Below are 18,184 nucleotides of genomic sequence, written 5' to 3'. Positions count from 1 at the left end.
CCTAGGTTTCCTGTGCATTGTGGGAGGCTTCGGTTCATAAGAGCTGCTAAGGCACCAGCCAGAGTCCTGGAGAGGAGGGGGAGATGCCACCCCTAACCACACCTTACCTCCTACCTCCTACCTCCGCTTCTCTCCATTCTACTTCCCAGGCCTGGCCACAGAACCCTCCCACCTCACTGACACTCAGCAGTCACTATGGAGCTCTTGACCTTACCCATGACCTCCTAGCTCCGCCTTCCCAAGCAGGCCAGCCTTGGACTTGGGCTACAGAGGTCCCATGGGTCCTGTCCCAGAGCCTTCACTCCCACTCCTTAAGACAGAGAGAGACACACAGGCTGGAGAGTGAGAGAGGGTGGCCGCGAGCCCTAGCAGGCAGGAGGAAGAGTGGGTGTGAAGACTGCGGTGTAGCCAGGCTTCCAGTTCTACAGAGTAACAAAGTGGCCTCTTCAGTCTGGAAATAGAGACTGTAACCATGGTGCTCCTTCTGACTGCATGGCAGTATGTCCTGAGGCTGAAACTCGCTTTGCTGGGGCTCTGGAAATTCAGGAGGCTCACAACTCAAGAAGCTGCCGTGGTGTATGGGGGTGAGGGTTCAGCAGAGAAAGAGAAGTCAGTCAGTCTGAGCCACTGGCCATTGTCTCCCCCAGCCTCTATTCCTGCCAGAGGCTCAGACTAAGGAACCCAGAACGGCACCATCTTTTTCTGTTTGTAGGATAGTGTACTATGTTCATTAACACATGGTGCTGAAGCCCTGGAGGTGTTCCTAGGGTCTCAGCAACTAGCCTGGATTCTCTGTAGGTGGATGTACTTCAGAGTCGGGGTGGATGCTCACAAGGCTAAGAAGAAAGCTCAGGTCCTGCCAAGGAAGGCCTAGACTTCCCCACAGTCCCAGCCTGTACAGCCGGGTTAGGAAGAAGACTGTGTTATCACTACCACCGAGTCCTTCTGTCCAGCTCCCCAGCTGCACGTCCCAGCCTCAGGAGGCTCCATGCCCAAAATTCTAAAGTCCATCTGGTGGGACCCCCACCGCCGTATCTCATGGTTGCGTTCCTACCCCAAATGGACATTTCCAAAGCAGCCTCTCGCTCAGTTCTGGCCTCCAATGATGGAGAGGGCAACTGCCAAGCCCTTAAGACTATCTGGACCAAGCTGAACCTCTTTAGCCCTCGGCTGAACATTGGACAGGACTGCAGAAGAGGGACGGAATGAAAGTATTAAGGGCGAAGGGGCAAGAGCTTGGAGGCAGAAAGAGTTAGGCCTCCTGGGGAATCCCAAAGGGCGGAGCCAACTGACCAAACCCTCCCAGTCCAAACTCAGCTCTCACTGGCTGTTCCCTGAGCACCTGGAGTAAGGTAGGTAAGGGCAGGTCCCTCCCCAGGTGCCCACTCTGCTCCCTCTGGAGCCGGAACCCGGGTTTCTGCCTCTCCGTGAGCGCTTCCCTCATCCCTTCTAGGGGCCCAGGCTGATGCCTCGGCTACCGGCTGGGTCCCCGCGGGCCTGCCCAGGACCCACGGGACCCCAAGGCCAGAGTTCGGGGGTGGGGGGCTGGGGCGGCCGCACTGAGGTCTGCAGCCCTCTGGAGCGCCGGGCCCTGCGGCCGGGAGGCGTGCTGGGCAATAGGAAACGGGTTATTAGGAGGGAGTGGTGGAGCCGGGCCAGGCAGGAAGAAGCTAGAATAAGAAACATTTTTGCTCCAGCCCCTTCCCAGTCCCGGGAGGCCGCCGCGCTAGCTGCGCGGACCGAGCCTTTTCCTGGCTCCAGACCGGCTCTGGACGAGAGATCCCAGCCGCCTCTGGGGAGGAGAGGCGGGGGTCCTGCCGCCCTTCCAAAGGTGAGTCGAGGTCGCGTTGGGCCGAGCAGGGTGACCCATCCCTGGTCTCAGTGGACTTTTCCTTCGCGCAGATCTCAGCGACCTCTCAGAGATCTCTGAGATTCGTGCAAGGAGGGCTCAGTTTTAACTGAATAAGAGAGCCAACAGTCCCTGGGTTGTGGACACATACCTGAGAATGGGAGGGAGCTGGACAAATTCGGATGGGGAATCAAAAACTTTTACTCTTGCTAGGTGTCCTGAGGCCTTTAGCTTCCCTTACCCATTTCCAATCCATTCCAAGAATTCTTCCCCTCCCAGAGCTCCCACGCCCCTCCAGGGTGCTGGGTTGACCTATGGATGACTTCCCCATGCCGTTGAAACTCCTCACGGAGCCCACGTTTTCCAGACCAGCTCCTGCTTCAGGAACTTGTCATTACAAGGCCATGTCCCAAATCTCACCTTTAACCCTAGATGGTCATAAAATTCCCCTGCCGTGGGTGTCCTTTACATCCAGGCCAAAGGGAATCCTAGCCTTTCCCCAGGCTGGGATCCTAGACTGTCAGCCCGTTCTGGAGAGGTCTTCTGGGGCTGGCAGCTTCTTAGGCACACTCCTCTGTTTATGAGCAGCCCCAGTGAGAGTCAGGGTCTGTCCTCTCTGACCCTTGCTACTGTTTGTCCCCCTACCTGTCTTCTCAATTATCCTTCTATGTAGCATGTAGTTTTCTTTGTAGCATGTAGTATTCTATGTAGCATGGGAGATCGTTGTGCCCAGCTTGTAGAAGAGAAGCCTGCTTCAGGCTTTGGTCAATGAGACCAGGAGACATCATGGCTGGCTTGTTCTTTCTGAGACAGAACTGGCCTCAGATTCTCAATCCTCCTGCCTCAGGAGGCCCTTAAGCGCTGATCTGTGCCACCACACCTGACGTTGGTTGACCTTTCAGTAACACCAAGTGCATCTTTCACACCTGCCAACTTAAGTTACTGCCAAGTTACACTCTGCATTTGCCCGGGAATGGCTCACGATCTTGTGCCAACCCCATAGCTAAGGTAGTGGAGGCTTGGTCAGCCAGAGCATCCCGTCGACCCCTGTACTCCACAGGAGGCTTCTCTATCTGCGGTCTCCCTGCTGGGGATTTCAGTCACTGACAGTCAGCTGCAGTGTGAAAATAGTTCACAGGAGCTTCCAGAAAGAAGGGGTTTTGAAGGTTTAAATCCATACTGCCTCCAGAATGTAGTGAGATCTCATTATCGTCCCCATCTCATTGGTCATATGAATCATGTCTTTGTCTATGGATTCATGCTGTGTGTGTTACCTGCCTGTTAGTCACCTAGTAGCTGTCAGTGTTATCAGGCTGACTGTGTATTGCTGTGCTTATGATCAAGTAACCTTGATTTCACTTAACGGCCCAAAGCGCAAGTGCAGCGGCGCTGACGGCTCAGATACACCAAGGAGAAGCTAAAGGTGCTTCCTTTAAGTTCAAGGACAAAGTATTTTCTTATTAATATTAATGTCTTCTGTGCCCAACATACAAGGTAAACTTTATTATAGGTTTGTTATGAGTAGAGAGGAACAGCACGTGCAGTTTGGCCCTGTCAGTGTGGTTTGGGGATACCTTATTTCAGATGAGGGGGGACCATTGCACTGTACCACTTTGCAGATGCCTAAGACTCTAAAACCCAGGCTTGTTCTGCGATAGCCCACCACCATCGTGTTGATAGACCATGCAGGCAAATGCTGAAGGCAGCCATCTGAACGGCTGGGTCTTCTCACAACACTTTTCTGCCTTGGGACAGTCAGTGTGGGAGAGTCCTGCTGCTGGTGGAAGCAGGAAAAAGATTGACAGCCACCATCCAGGCACACACCTGAGGCTCAAACACTGGGAAATCTGGCAAAGAACAGTTTCTGGGCCACGACGACACTATGTAATGAAACCCGAGGAGAGCACCAGTCAGTGACACCAGGGAGACAGATTGCTAATGTCTGCTGAGACCGGAGATACCTTTGTCCTGGGCTCACCTAACTCCAGACAAATAGGAAGAGCAATGATTGAGGAAGGACTTGCTGTCCATCACTCATGTTTACCCAGTCATGTTCAGCACCCACTTCCTGTAGGAGTGTTGTGAGGCTCTGCAGAGATGAGCCGGAGAGCTCAGTGCCCGCAGAGTAAGAACAAGAGCGCTTTGCCTGCTATGATTTCCCTGCCTTAAGTTAATGTCTGAAAGTCGTCTAATACTTGTGATTTCTGGCCAACAGCAGCAATGTTTCTGTCTACACATGTCTTTCATGCAATTTTGCTAAGGAGTAAAAGACAACCCTAAGATCCAGATTATGCCCCTGCCCCATTCTTAACCTAAGATGGGACTTGATCCATGCCATCACATTCCCAGGGCTGGAGCAGGAGTGGCTTCTACGTGACTGCCCACCTTACCCTAAGCCGCTGATGTTTAGAGCATGTTCTTTTCTTCCACACCCATGCTCACCCTCATGCAGCAGCGTCACCAAGTCCCTGGTCTTGTGTTGCTCGCTTTCTTCCCAGAGAGATGGGGAGGCACCTAGGAGGAGCTAAGGGTCCCGTCCCTCTGTGGCCCATGTCCACCCAGCCAGCAATGTGGAAAGAATGGAAGCAAAGGAGACAGGTTTGGCTCTGTGCCAGACACCGTTCTCTAAACCTGGTGCATCTGATCCCAGATGGATCCAAATTCCTTGGGGAACTGTTTACAAATACATGCTTTTATTTATTTATTTATTTATCCCCTTCTTTCTTGATTTTTGGAGTCATGGTCTTGTTATGTAACCGAGGCTGGCCCCAGCATCTTAACTGTTCATTTGTCATTCCCCCATTCTCCTGTCGCAGCCTTCAGGGTGTTGGATCACAGGCACCTTACCACTGTACCCTGCTCAAAGAACATTTCTGGCTGGTCTCAGACAGACTGAAAGGGTGACACACCAAAGGATCTACTTAGTTAACCCACTGCATAAAGTTCTAAGATGCAGTAGAGTGGCAAGGGGTACATGGGGACAATTAGGGAGGCAGAAGTTTGGTAGCATGTCCCAGGATGTCTTGTTGCTAGCGGTTCCCATCTCATGGTCTCTCCCTAGCTACTTTCTGGGCAGGTGAAGTCTGTCACCAATGGCTTCCTGCCCATGGCCTCAGGACACGCCCTCAGCATTTATCCTCAGGACCCCTGCAGAGTGCTTATCAGACTCCTAACTGGCTTCTAGCAGGGGCAATAGGCAGGAGGTCAGGCTGAGGCTGGGACACAGCTGCAACAGCCTAGGTCTCTATTTCCTCCCCCAGACCGGGCCTCTGGAGCAGAGGAAACCCAGGCAGGAAGGCCAGGGCTGCCATTAGCCAGAAAGACCCACCAAGCCCCCCAGCCTGACCCTAGACATCCTGCTCCCAAAGCCTCAGCATCTTGGGTCTTTGTTTGGTACCAAGATTTGAACACGGGCCTCTGTGGTCTATGTGACTGTATATCCAGTCCTTCTCATGACACATCACAGGACACGTACGTGCAGCCCTTCTCATGACACATGACAGGGGACACGTATGTCCAGCCCTTCTCATGTCTTATCGTAAGTCACTCTCTAGTTCCCCTAGCTGGAGATTCAGCCTGTATGTCTTCCGTTCAGACAGTCTGTGTTTTGACTTCTGCCCTTCTTGTGCAGCCTCAGCACCTACCCTCTGGTCCAGAGGCTTGGTGAAGGGAAGGCTGGTACAGCTCCTAAAGTCCTAGTTGATTTGGGTCCTGAGTTTCATTCATGCACCAGAATACCCTTCTCCCCAGTGATCATCCAACTTCTGAAGAGTCAAACACCAGGCAACTTCGCAAGGCCCAAATGTGTTTCACTTCCCATTACTACCGACTCTTCCCACACCCTTTCCCAAGACAAAAGTGGGGGGCAGATGGCTCTGAGGGGGAACAGACTCTTTCCACCTAGACATAGACAGGCTGTGCATGGCTGCTCCAAGCCTGGGGATGCAGGCAGGGGCTGACACCACTGGCTCAGGACACAGAGAAGGAAGAGTGGTGGAGGGGTTCTAGGCTCGTGTTCCACTCTTGCTACTCCAAGACAATTCTAATGGAGCCTGGCCAGCCTCCTCCCCTGGCCTGACTCTCTCCTCTAAAACCAGAGCTGGGAGGGGAGCGGGACAAAGAGATGGCTAAGGAGGTGATGATGCTTGCCACGTAAACTTGGTGACAAAACCCATGTAGAGGTAAGAGGAGAGAGCCAGCTCCACAGAATTGACCTCTGATTCTCCACTCTTGTGCATCGGCACAGGGGCCCTTAACACAGACACAATAATAATGAATGAAACTTTAAAAAATCATAAAACTGGAGCTGGGGTTGGTGGTTTGTAAGGTACCGGCTCCAGGTGCCTCCTTTAGACCCCGCTGGGCTCCCTGCTGTGCGTGACTCCAGCCCGTCCTATCCAGACTTCAATCTAAACAATCTTGATTCCTGTTGCCGGTCTGGCGGGACCCTGAATGGCAGGAAGTGAAGACAGGAGCCTGTTTATGTTTGAAGCAGCCAGGCATGGGGGTGGGGGGCACTGGGAAAGGGTGGGCAGGGGTGGAGACTGGAGGGGTTGGCAAGTGGCAGAGGACAGAGGGGAGCTAGGAAAGACGTGTTCTTCCACTGTAGCTGTGACCGTCTGCTGCCCACCCCCCAGTCTGCTCCTGTCAGAACCCAGCAGTGGGGCACAGAGCTGGGATGCCCTCTGGCTCACATCATTTAAACACAGCTCTCTACCCTCACCCCCAACAGATGGTTTCCATGGGGAAGTGAAGCAGGACTTCCCTTGCAGGCCCCGCCCTAAAGTCAGACGTAGGAGTGGGGCGGTGGCTTCCCTGCCTCCCCCCAGAAATACTCCCAATGATTTCCTCCTGGTAGGAGGGGACCTTGGTCACCCACGGCTGTCTCATTTTGCAGATCTCACCGCATCTCTGCTCCTATCTCCAAGGACCATGACCTCAGAGATCCCCAGAAAGGGCCTTCTGATGCTGCTGGTGGCCTTGGGCCTAACCAAGGGTGAGTATGGGAGGGGGAGTATGGAAACCAGGGACCTGAATGGAGGAAGGCCATCTGGGCTCAGCTCAGCTTTGGCTGGGGCTGGATCTGAGGAGCTGAGAACAGGAGCCTAGCAGGAGGGCAGAGGGTGACCCCTATAGACTAGTTCCCCAGGAGCCTAGGAGGGTAGAGGGTAGGTTCCTATGGACTAGTTCACCAGCTCCAATCTCTTTATCTTGATGATACTGACTTGTATGCTGAAGTTCCTTGCTGGGTAGAACCTACATCTTGGGTGGAGGCAGTAGGGGTGTGAACAGGGAGAGTTTGGGACCAGAGCAGGACCTGTAGTAGGGAGAAGAAATCCCAGCACAGGCAGTAGACCAAAGCTGGCTTCTCACAGTCTCCACTGCCTGTGTGGCTGGGGTAAGGATCCTAGAGAAGGACAGCAAGTGGATGGCATTAAATACCAAGTCCTGAGGGTTTGCCTGTGAAATCAGAAGGGTCAGGATGGTAGGAGGAAGTGCCTGGATTTCTCTTGTGTCTTCCAGGAGGTGTGGTAAAGGCCTCCAGGGATCGGCTGGTCAACTGCACTTGTGAGAGCCCACACTGCAAGAAACCAACCTGCCAGGGGGCATGGTGCACAGTGGTGCTGGTTCGCGAACAGGGCAGGCACCCCCAGGTCTCTCGGGGCTGTGGGAACATGAACCAGGAACTCTGTTTGGGACGCCCCACAGAGTCTTTCAATCACCACTGCTGCTATCGATCCTTCTGCAACCACAATGTGTCCTTGGTGCTGGAGGGTACGTCCAGAGGCTCTTCCAGAGGTGGGATGCTGGGATCTAACTGTCAGGGTCAAGAGAACTGGCCTGGTGGAGCTGGGACTCAATATCCCTCTCTTCCCAGCCATCCCAACTCCTTCGGAGGGGCCAACAAATACCCACCTGCCTCTGATCTTGGGTCCCGTGCTGGCCTTGCTAGTCCTGGTGGCCTTGGGTGCTCTGGGCTTGTGGCATGTCCGGCGAAGGCAGGAGAAGCAGCAGGGTCTGCACAGTGACCTGGGCGAGTCCAGCCTCATCCTGAAGGCGTCCGAACAGGGAGACAGCATGTTGGGGGTATGGACCTGGGACAACCTGGGGGGTGGGTATGTAAACAGGAGCACCAGTATCAGGGGGTCACCCAAAGACGGCAGTGAGAATCAGGCAGTGCCCCAACAGTGGGACAGAGGTAGGGAGTGGAGAAAGGGGCTGTGGCTGATGGGCAGACACTCAGTGACTACTTGGTATTCCTAGGACTTCCTGGACAGCGACTGTACCACGGGCAGTGGCTCGGGACTCCCCTTCCTGGTGCAGAGGACAGTAGCCCGGCAGGTCGCACTGGTGGAGTGTGTGGGTAAGCAATGAGTAGCCAGGGACTAAAGGCTCCGGTAACCCTGGAGAGATCAGGAAGCTCTTGGCTTCCAGGATCACAAGTGGGGCCAGCCTGGACCAGAATAAGGGATTCCACTGGGCAGGACACGGGTTGGTTATGCGTCAAGGTTATGTTCTTCTGCAAGGACAGTTATGATAACCTAAGGGTAGCTCAAATCTGGGGCAGGATGTGGATTAAGTTATGTAGAGATTCGGGTTGGGGACAGCAGGATAGCTCAGAAGGTGAGGGCCTAAACCTAACTCTGGTATGTACTTCATGAAAGGAGAGAACCGTCTTCCATGGTTGCCCTTTGACTTACATATGTGATCCTAGCCCGTGTGCATTAAACACACGCACACATACAAATAAATAAATGTAATTTTAAAAAGTTTAAAAGCTGGATGTGGTGGCATATGCCTTTAATCCCAACACTTAGGAGGCAAAGGCAGGCAGATTTCTGTGAGTTCAAGGCCAGCCTGGTCTATATGGCAAGTTCCAAGTTGGCCAGTGACACACAATGAGAACGTGTCTGAAAAAAAAAAAGTCAAAAAATAAATTCAGGATTTGCAGAAGGTGTCTTTGCAGCATTCAGGGTTGGGGGTGGGGCTTCTAGGACTGTTGTGTGTCTAGTGTGTGACCCTTGTTCTTCCCTTGGTAACTGGCTTAGGAAAGGGCCGATATGGCGAGGTATGGCGGGGTTCATGGCACGGCGAGAGTGTGGCTGTCAAGATTTTCTCCTCACGGGATGAACAGTCCTGGTTCCGGGAGACGGAGATCTACAACACAGTTCTGCTTAGGCACGACAACATCCTAGGCAAGGAGGGGACACGTCTGCTATTCCAGGCCTAAATGACCCAAGCCCCTTAGCTCAGGACTGGAATAGACAGAACGCTGGGCATTGGTCTAACCCTAAATGACTCCCAAACCCCTTCAACCTTTAACCTCTGACTCCAGCCATGTCATCAACCTCTGCCTCCCCCCTTCTGAGCCCCTCAGCCTTAGCTTCCCCTCACCACCCCCGCCACTTCTTCCTCCTCGGCGCTTTGACGGAATCACACCCTTTGACCTACAGGCTTCATCGCCTCTGACATGACCTCGCGCAACTCGAGCACGCAGCTGTGGCTCATCACCCACTACCACGAGCACGGCTCCCTCTATGACTTTCTGCAGAGGCAGACGCTGGAGCCCCAGTTGGCCCTGAAGTTAGCCGTGTCCGCGGCCTGTGGCCTGGCACACCTGCATGTAGAGATCTTTGGCACTCAAGGCAAACCAGCCATCGCCCATCGTGACCTCAAGAGCCGCAATGTGCTGGTCAAGAGCAACTTGCAATGTTGCATTGCAGATTTGGGTGAGCAGGACTGGAGGGGCGGAGCTTCACAGGAGGGTGGGGCTCGCATGCTCAGTTCTGCCTGTTTCTGTGGGGAAGAGAATTAGCGCTTTAAAACCTGTTTCCAAGCCGGGGCACTCAGGAGGCAGAGGCAGAGGCAGAGGCAGAGGCAGAGGCAGAGGCAGAGGCAGAAGCAGATGGATTTCGGAGTTAGAAGCTAGCCTGGTCTACAGAGTGAGATCCAGGACAGCCAGGGCTACACAGAGAAACCCTGTCTCAAAACAAACAAATTGTTTCCAGCCCAGACTTCTCTGCCATTTACTCTACTTCCAGAAAGGGGACGGGGAGGCAGGAACGCCTCACTCTGACTTCTCCCAACCTGCCTGAAGTTCTACCATGTGAAATGGGCATCATAATGCCTACTTTGCCTTTGGGTTCTTGGGAACCTTGAGAGCTGTATAAAGCAAAGGGTACATGGGACAGAAGTTCCCCTCTGGCTCTGTCTGTATTCCAGGCCGTCTCAGGACAGGTCTCCATTGCCTTGCTCCTCTGTGTCTGTTTCTGTCCTCACTGCATCTGGCTCTAGCCCGAGCTCCTCTGGATGGGAGTGGCAGTCCTCTGTGGGTGCCCTGGAAGACTGACAAGCCAAATACCCACAGGACTGGCTGTGATGCACTCCCAGGGTAGTGACTACCTGGACATCGGCAACAACCCCCGAGTGGGGACCAAGAGGTACATGGCACCCGAGGTGCTGGATGAACAGATCCGAACCGACTGCTTTGAGTCATACAAGTGGACGGACGTTTGGGCCTTCGGCCTAGTGCTGTGGGAGATCGCCCGGCGGACCATCATCAATGGTGAGGGCCCACCATATGCAGCGTGCGTGTGTGTCTGTGCGTGTGTGTGTGTGTATGTGTGTGTGTTGCGTGTAATAGATAGAGACTGGGCTTCCTTACGGGTGGGGGGTGGGTTATGGGAGGTGGGTGTGTGACCTGTGACCCCAGGGTTTGAGACTAACTCTCTCAGCATTCCGTTACTGCTGTTTACCAACTAGTTCAGCACAGAAGAACTTTTAAGGTTCCTCTGAGCCCGTGAGGATGTGGATCTGGCCCTGAAGTCTTGAGTTAGAAATAAATAAATAAACAAGAATCCCATAAGTATTCAGAGCTGGGGTGGGGATACAGCTCAGTGGTAGAATGCTTGCTGCAGTCACAGAGATGATCCAAATTAAGTATTTAGAACAATATCTAGAAGCTGGGCTTAGCGGCCCACACTTAATAATCTCAATACTCAGAAAGCAGAAGAATTGCCCCAAGTTCAAGGCCGGCAGGTCTATATAAATAGTGAATTTCAGATCATCCAGGACTACAGAGAAAACCTGACAAAAATAAAAAGGAAATAAAAATAAAAAAGAATGAAAGAAGTAAAATAGCAAACAGTGCCTAGAGCTAAATATTAGCGGTCATCGTGAAAAAGCGCTGTGTAATACTATTCCATTTTATAAAGCAGAGTCTAAGAGGCAGGGTTATAGCTGACTAGAGGCAGCTGCAGGACTTAAGCCAGCCACCTGACTCTGGGCCAGTGTCCTCTGTCACGTGACAATTAAATGTTGACCTTTAATTCTTTGACTTCTTTGCTCACACGTAAGCTATCTGGTATCTGTGTTGCCTGCCTATTGCAGCCTCGTTATGACAGTCGATTGCCGTGGGAGGCCTTACCTGGGAAAGGCTGGCAGAAGCCCTCGCCCTGTGCTTGCTGCCCTGTGCAGCCCGAGTTGATGGCCTCTCAGTCTCGGGGTAGATGGAGGAGCACAGGCTGACCGCTGCAATGTTAGGCTGTCCATGACCACGGTTGCCAGGAGTCCAGAAAGATGATTAGGACAATCCCTGGACCAGACTAGAGTCCTGCTCCCTGGGAGCAGAGATGCTGTCATTTCCTGGGCATCCATCAGGAGCCAGCCTTTTGCAACTTCATCTTTCCTCAGTGGTCACTTGTTGATAGCAGAGACCCAGGTGTCCTCACTCTCCTAGAGTCTCCAGGGGTTCTAGTCCCTGGGCATGAACCGCTAGTCAGCTATGTGAGGCTGGAGCTAGAGAAGGGGCACCTCGATTAAACCAAAGAACTCTTGGGCCTGGCTACGGGCAGGAAAGGAAGGACTAGTGGATCGGCCTTGGGCTCCCTGGGCGGAGGGGAAGCTCTGTCAGCCCCACACAGACTCCGAGCGCATTATAAACACTGTAATCTGGTGTCAGCCCCGGCACTGATTAAAGGCTCATTAGACTCACTCAAGCCTCTGCAAATCACTGATTAGGGCGCCAGCGGCACAGGGGCGGCCTGGAAGACCGCCACGGGGAGAACAGCTGGTAAAGGCTTCATTGAAGTTGTGGCCTACATGGTCACAAAAGCAGCCTGGGATTGGGAAGCAGGAAGAGGCACGGGACTGCCTCTGACCCCACAGATATACCTTTCAAAAGGGCTCCTGTTTCAGTGCCCTTGGGATAACACAGGGTGGGGACGCTGCTAGCTGTGGGGTCTGCAGAGGGATGAGCAGCCTTCCCTGATAGGGAGTAGATTAGATACTATGGACCAGGGAATAAATCATTTCCTCTTAGGAGAGGTGTCTTTTCTGTCCTTTGTCCCTGTTTCAGCCCTACCATAGATGTAGCTGAGAGTTCAGAAGCATGGGATTTGGTGTAGGATTTTGGCCTTCAGTCGCTCATTACCTGTCAATCCTTAGAGACAAGTCACTGTCTTTAGAGCTACTGTTCTGGCTAATAAGGAGAACTACAATGCTACAGTCCCTACGGGCTGCTGTGAGGTCCATGCCCAGCACCAAGGACCCTGCCTGGCACACAGGAAGTGCTCTGGAATACCAGTCGTCTGTATCACCAGTCAGGGAGTGGTACCCAGGCTACCCAGGTCCAGGATGGAAGACAGCTGAGGACGATGGAAATGCGATCCTGCCTAGGAAGCTAAGATGGGTTTTAAGTCCTGAGTCTGCTGTGACTGGCTAGGCGACCTGTGTCCGGTGCTTCTTAGTTTGAGTCTCTTCATCCAGGACACACACAGCACGGCGCTACCATGAGGACTAGTAGGAAAGTGTGTCACGTGCCTATTAAGGCAAACACCACCTGCGAAGTACAACATACATAGTAATTCTGTGTTAGGTACAATTGTTACATTGTAGGACAGGGATTACATTGTAGGATTGGACCTTTAGCGAGCAATATGGTTTAGCTCCAGGTCCCTTGGGACAGAGGCGGGGCAAAGTTTTCTCCTGGGTGCTCTCTGGTCTCCCTAAGTCTCAAGTGATCATACTATCCCCCTCGAACCTCCAGGCATTGTGGAGGATTACAGGCCACCCTTCTATGACATGGTACCTAATGACCCCAGCTTTGAAGACATGAAAAAGGTGGTGTGTGTTGACCAACAGACCCCCACCATTCCTAACCGGCTGGCCGCAGATCCGGTAAGGCCTCTGTGGGGGATGGGCTGCCTCTGTGGGGGATGGGCTGCAGCTGGGCTGGGATTGGCCTGGGGCCCGTTGAGGTTGATTCTCAGCTGGGATTTCTGGATTCAGGATCCTGTGCTTCCTGGATAGATCTTGGGTGTCCTGGGTGTTCCCCCTACACACCCAGCTTGTGAATCACTCACCCTTCTTGGACCTTCTGGTCAGTGTAAGATTTTTAGAACCTTTTTCTTTACCCATGAGAATCAGAAGGCCTCTGCTAAATTTCTCCTATCAGGTTTTTCTTGCTGATTTTGATTTTTTTCAAGATATTCCACACTTACACAAAGCAATATAAGTATATATAAAAAACATACATTACATATATACACATATATTTAATATAATATAAGCGCTTCTAAATACTCTCAGACACGTACACACATATACACCTAGGCACCATGAGGACAAAAATTCTGTTTTTTAGCTTACCTTTTTTTTTTTTTTTGAGACAGGAGTCTTACTATGTAGCTCTTTAAAAATCTCTTTAAGAGCTGAGTGAGGGGCTGGAGAGATGGCTCAGCTGTTAAGAGCACTGGCTGCTCTTCTAGAGGTCCTGAGTTCAATTCCCAGCAACCACATGGTGGTTCATAACCCTTTATAGTGAGATCTGGTACCTTCTTCTGGTATGCAGGCAGAACACTGTATATATAATAAATAACTTTAAAAAAAAGATCTGGGTGTGGCAGCACAGGCCTTAATCCTAGCACTCGGAGGCAGAGGCAGGTGGATCTGCAGAGTTCGAGGCCAGCCTGGTTTACAGAGTGAATTCCAGGACAGCCAGGGTGACTAGAGAAACCCTGTCTCAAAAAACAAAAACAAGCCAGGCAGTGGTGACGCACACCTTTAATCCCAGCACTCAAAAGGCAGAGGCAGGTGGATTTCTCTGAGTTCAAGGCCAGCCTGGTCTACAGGTTACACAAAGAAACCCTGTCTTGAAAAACAACAACAAAACCCAATATAAATTTCTCCTTTCAGTTTCATGCAAACATAATGTATTTTGACCACACCCACCTCATTCTCCTCTCTTTCCCCCCTCTTTCAAGAAGCCCCTCCTACTTCTCACTCTAATATTCCCACTTTAGTGACTGGATGCACTCAGTGAATTTTTACTGAAAGATAATGAATATATGCATGTATACATCAGAGGCCACATAGATGCCTATGCACACGCACATACTCACTCTCAGGAGCCAGAGGAGACAGGCTGCCACATCCAAGGGCCACTGAACTTCTTGGGATAGGCTCCTTCCTGGACAGAGGCCCACCCTTGCCACACTCTCGGTCACTCACAGTACCCTGCGCACCAGGTCTCGGGCTGCAGAGGCTGTTCACCAGGGTGGGTTCTCCTGCTGGCTTGCTGCCACCTTCTTTCTCACTCTCCATCTTTCTTCTTCCATGTATCCTCCCCTCCTCACCCTTGCCTTCTCCCTTCTGTTCTCTTTCGTTTCTTGCCTTTCTCCCCCTGGCCTGGCCTTTCTCCTGCTATGTTTCCCACACTGAGCCATTGCTTCCTCTCCCTCTGCCTCCTTTCCATCTTCCTGACTGCTCTGTCTGTCTCTCACCCCTCCCCCCCAGGTCCTCTCCGGGCTGGCCCAGATGATGCGGGAGTGCTGGTATCCCAACCCCTCTGCTCGCCTCACCGCGCTGCGCATCAAGAAGACTTTACAGAAGCTCAGCCACAACCCAGAGAAGCCCAAAGTGATTCACTAGCCCAGGGTCGCTGGACTCCTCCACCTGAGGCGTGTGGTGGGGCAGAAGATGAACCCTATCTGGGTAGAAGTAGTGCAAGTGTGCACGCTGCCTTGTGTGTGCCTGCCCAGCTTGGCCCCCGGCCCATCCAGTCAAAAATACAACTGGGCTGAAATTCCATCTGCCTCTGTCTGGCCTGCTCAAAGTGGCGGGCTCTCTGACGCCTGGCTGGACTTCCCATCCCCAAAGCCAGCAGGGTACATCCCTGCCACTCCCAGGGCAGGGTAGCCAAGCCAGAGAACCCCGGGCTCAAATCCTGGGCTTGCAATCTCTCCTACCCTTGGTCAGCCTTACTGCCCTACCGGAGCTGCCAGGATGGCACGGGGCCCTGTCCAGCTTCAGCAGACACTCCATCGTGCCAGGGCCCAGTGGAAGAGACGCAGTGGCCTCAGTTTCTCACTGTGGGTTTTTATCACTTCAATGATGCCTTTCCTGGCTAGACCCTGGCTAGTGAATGCCAGTCTCTCAGGTGAGGTGGCGCCTGATCCTGCCACCCTCTGTCCCCTTACCATCCCAGCTGACTCATGAGGGTATCAAAATGCAAGGGTCTTCTGAGGAGAAGGAAGGTCGAAATTGGTGGAGAAGAGCCAGCATTGTTCTGTTCAATAGGAGAGGGACCTGGCTGACTTAAGATCTTAGATTTGGCCCGTGTACCCTTTGAGACCCCGATTTTTGCTGAAGCTCAGCATGCATGAAAGCTCAGTCCATCAGTCATCAGCTGTTCCTGTCCCCTCCCCAGTCGTTTGCCTCAAGCTGGGGTCTGGAATAACTCTGGGTCCAGGACAACCTAAAGCATCTCCTGGTCCACTCTCCAAACCCCAGTTCTTTTCTGCAGCTGTACCAGTGGCCACCCTGGGGCTCTGGCAGCACTGGACTCTCTGACTCCCTCTGTTGCTTGGCCTTCTTTGTCCCAGGGCTCAGGAGTGGTTTCCAAGACTGAAAAGAAACTTGGCTCCTGTCAAGAAGCCTCCAGCTACCAGGGTTCTGCTCCCTCCTGGCCTTGACTCGTCCAGGCCCAAGAAAGTGGACCTTAGGAGAACTTGGCCTAGAACAACACCAGAAGCCTGGCATTTAGACATATGAGGGGTACACAGTCACGTGCTGACAAGGGCAGCTGAAGCCTGGGCGGATAGACTGAAGAGAAGTGGTTTACAGCAAGGCTTAAGGAGGGGAGGGTGGGGCTCAGGCAAGAGACAAGATCATCCTCAATTTTAGGAAGACCTGGCCTAGCTGACCGCACACACACACACACACACACACTCCCCATGAGTGTCTCTGTTGTATGTCCTCCCATCACCGTTTTTCTCAATGTACAAGGACCAAGGAGAACCAGGAAATTAAACTATATGAAAACGGAAAGCAGACCAGCGTTTCCCAGACCAGCGGGGCACAGTGGATGGTTCTCTGGTGACTGCAGCCAGGGACTCGCCTTCCCGCCTGGAGGCTTTTATTTCTACCGGACTTGGGGACAAACTCCTCCTTGGACTCCACAGCAGGAAACTGAAGACAGCAGCTCTTCCAGGGCTAGGAAATCCTAAGCGGAGAGCCGCTGAAGGAGGGCGGGGAGCCGCCGAAGGAGGGCGGGGAGTCGCCGAAGGAGGGCGGGGAGCCGCCGAAAGAGGGCGGAGAGCTGCCGAAGGACGGTTTGCCTGACGGGGGCTTAGAAAAGAAAGGGGCTCTCTGGAGACAGCTATGTCCAAATGCTTCTAAGTGCAGATGTATGGATGGAGCCTACCTTTCTGTACTTAAAGATACAGTTTATGGGAGCATTTAGCTGCTGGATGCATGTCGTAGGGCCTGAATAAACCTTAGTTGCCCCTTGAGTTTCTGCTTCGTCTTCTAAGGCTAGTACCTCCTCAGTGGTCCAGTTGCAGAGGTACAGAGAGAACCTGAAGCACACATCACGAAACTGCCCTTGGACAAGACCGCTCTAGAACTAGAACCGCGCTGAGGTTCAAACTTTAGATCTCTCCCAGGGTAGGAAGCAACCTGATCCACGCCAGCCACGTCGCCCTCTGCTGGCCAACGCGCTGCCCAAGGCCGCACCCCCACCCCCCTCCAACCCCCGCCTTGCGGAGCCGCCTGGCTCCTCCCAGCAGGCCCAGGCCCTCCTCTCTATCCACACTGCTGCGTGCGTGCTTGCCTGCGTGAGCTCAGCTCTTCTCGGCTGTAGGAACTGTGCCTGGAAGCCACACCTAGCAAAGGAGCTTTTTGGGTCCTTACTCAGAGGCGGCTCCGCCCCTCCCTGTTCAGTTCCTTCTTAATTCTCCCAGATGCTCTCCACCCCTTGTCTGGAATCAGTACACACCCCCAGAATGAAAAGCTTCTCTTACCTGAAAACCGATCCCTGCTCAGATAACACCTCATGTCCCCTCCCTCGCCACCCAGAAAATTGTGAGCGACATGCCACTGGAGGGGTGGGATAGAAAATGGAGGACAGGTACCGAAGGAGTTTATGATACTGTCTGTCCAGCCCAGAAATACAAACTTTCTAACAAAAGGGTATTGAACCTCTCTCAGGAAAATAGGGAGCGTGCCCAGTTTCTTCTGCTGTTGACAAGTTGATGTACTCCCTGTTAGAATTATGCCCCAAACCTGCAGCCTTCTGCACTGGAGTCCTGGACCTCCTCCCTCACACACACACACCAGGCAAGACCTTTCCAGAAGCCCCTAGACAAAGGGGATGTTCCCACCTTTTTCTCCTTCCAGGGCCCAGTGGTCCCACTGGCACAGTGTGGTCACAGTGTGGTTGAGGACCGGAAAAAGGGCAGTGGGAAAACGGCAGTGCAAGGTTTCCATGTAGGCTGGGCAGGATCTGGCAGGACCGACAGACCCTTCACCACGCTTTGAAAGAGTCCTTCTGAGGTCACTGTGGCCCAAGGGCACATGGACATCCCCGTTACTGCCTTGGAAAGAAGAGAACCCATAAGTCCTTTGCTCTTTGCTTCTTTTTCCTGATTTCCCCAGGGAACCCCAGCCTCCAATTTCCTTATTACATATAACAATTGAGGGTGCCCCAGCATGCCAGGCTGAGGCGCCCCTGCAGCATTGCTGGGATAGTGAGGCTCGACTCTTCCTCTGCCAAGGCCTCTTGGTACCCAGACCCTCCTGGGCAGTTCTTTTCCTTCCCAGGCTCTGCCTCCCACAGTTCTGCCTCACACCAGCCTGTAAGGAAGGTGCCCTGCTTCCTCTGCCTTATCCCTCAGCCAAGCGGCGTGGTACACACCCGCAGTTCCAGCACTTGGGAAGAGGAGGCAGGAAGATCAGGATTTCAAGATCATCCTCAGCTACAACACAATTTCAGGGCCAGCCGGAGCTGCAAACAAACGAAGAAATGACTAGTAGCCCAAGAGATGGCAAAATCGT

General features: G+C 52.9%; 1 protein-coding gene across 3 annotated transcripts; it reads left to right on the top strand.

The window, feature by feature from the left end:
- Nucleotides 1-1,317: 1,317 nt before the first annotated feature.
- Acvrl1 (activin A receptor like type 1) lies at nucleotides 1,318-16,629 on the top strand. Of its 3 annotated transcripts, XM_041646053.1 has the most exons (11): nucleotides 1,318-1,352; nucleotides 1,698-1,831; nucleotides 6,747-6,845; nucleotides 7,373-7,624; nucleotides 7,728-7,936; nucleotides 8,114-8,213; nucleotides 8,899-9,045; nucleotides 9,304-9,579; nucleotides 10,218-10,415; nucleotides 12,897-13,027; nucleotides 14,645-16,629. In XM_041646053.1, the coding sequence occupies exons 3-11, from the start codon at nucleotides 6,782-6,784 to the stop codon at nucleotides 14,777-14,779; spliced, it is 1,512 nt and encodes a 503-aa protein (XP_041501987.1). In that variant the 5' UTR covers nucleotides 1,318-1,352; nucleotides 1,698-1,831; nucleotides 6,747-6,781; the 3' UTR covers nucleotides 14,780-16,629. The 3 variants fall into 3 exon arrangements, with proteins under 3 accessions (XP_041501987.1, XP_041501988.1, XP_041501989.1); XM_041646054.1 differs by lacking the exon at nucleotides 1,318-1,352 and having other exon boundaries at nucleotides 1,646-1,831; XM_041646055.1 differs by lacking the exons at nucleotides 1,318-1,352; nucleotides 1,698-1,831 and having other exon boundaries at nucleotides 6,721-6,845.
- Nucleotides 16,630-18,184: the final 1,555 nt, after the last annotated feature.

The sequence above is a fragment of the Microtus oregoni genome, unplaced genomic scaffold, assembly GCF_018167655.1.
Source record: "Microtus oregoni isolate MIOR12 unplaced genomic scaffold, Mior012 000118F_ref0000498, whole genome shotgun sequence".
In the NCBI taxonomy this organism is placed as follows: Eukaryota; Metazoa; Chordata; class Mammalia; order Rodentia; family Cricetidae; genus Microtus; species Microtus oregoni.
The sequence above is the reverse complement of the archived record's forward strand: the minus strand, read 5'-3'. Positions and strand labels throughout refer to the sequence as shown.

Coding starts and splice junctions, on each gene's coding strand:
- Acvrl1 (XM_041646053.1), top strand. CDS start 6,782: ATGACCTCAGAGATCCCCAGAAAGGGCCTTCTGATGCTGCTGGTGGCC. Junction 8,214..8,898: donor CGCACTGGTGGAGTGTGTGG/GTAAGCAATGAG, acceptor TAACTGGCTTAG/GAAAGGGCCGATATGGCGAG. Junction 13,028..14,644: donor ACCGGCTGGCCGCAGATCCG/GTAAGGCCTCTG, acceptor CCTCCCCCCCAG/GTCCTCTCCGGGCTGGCCCA.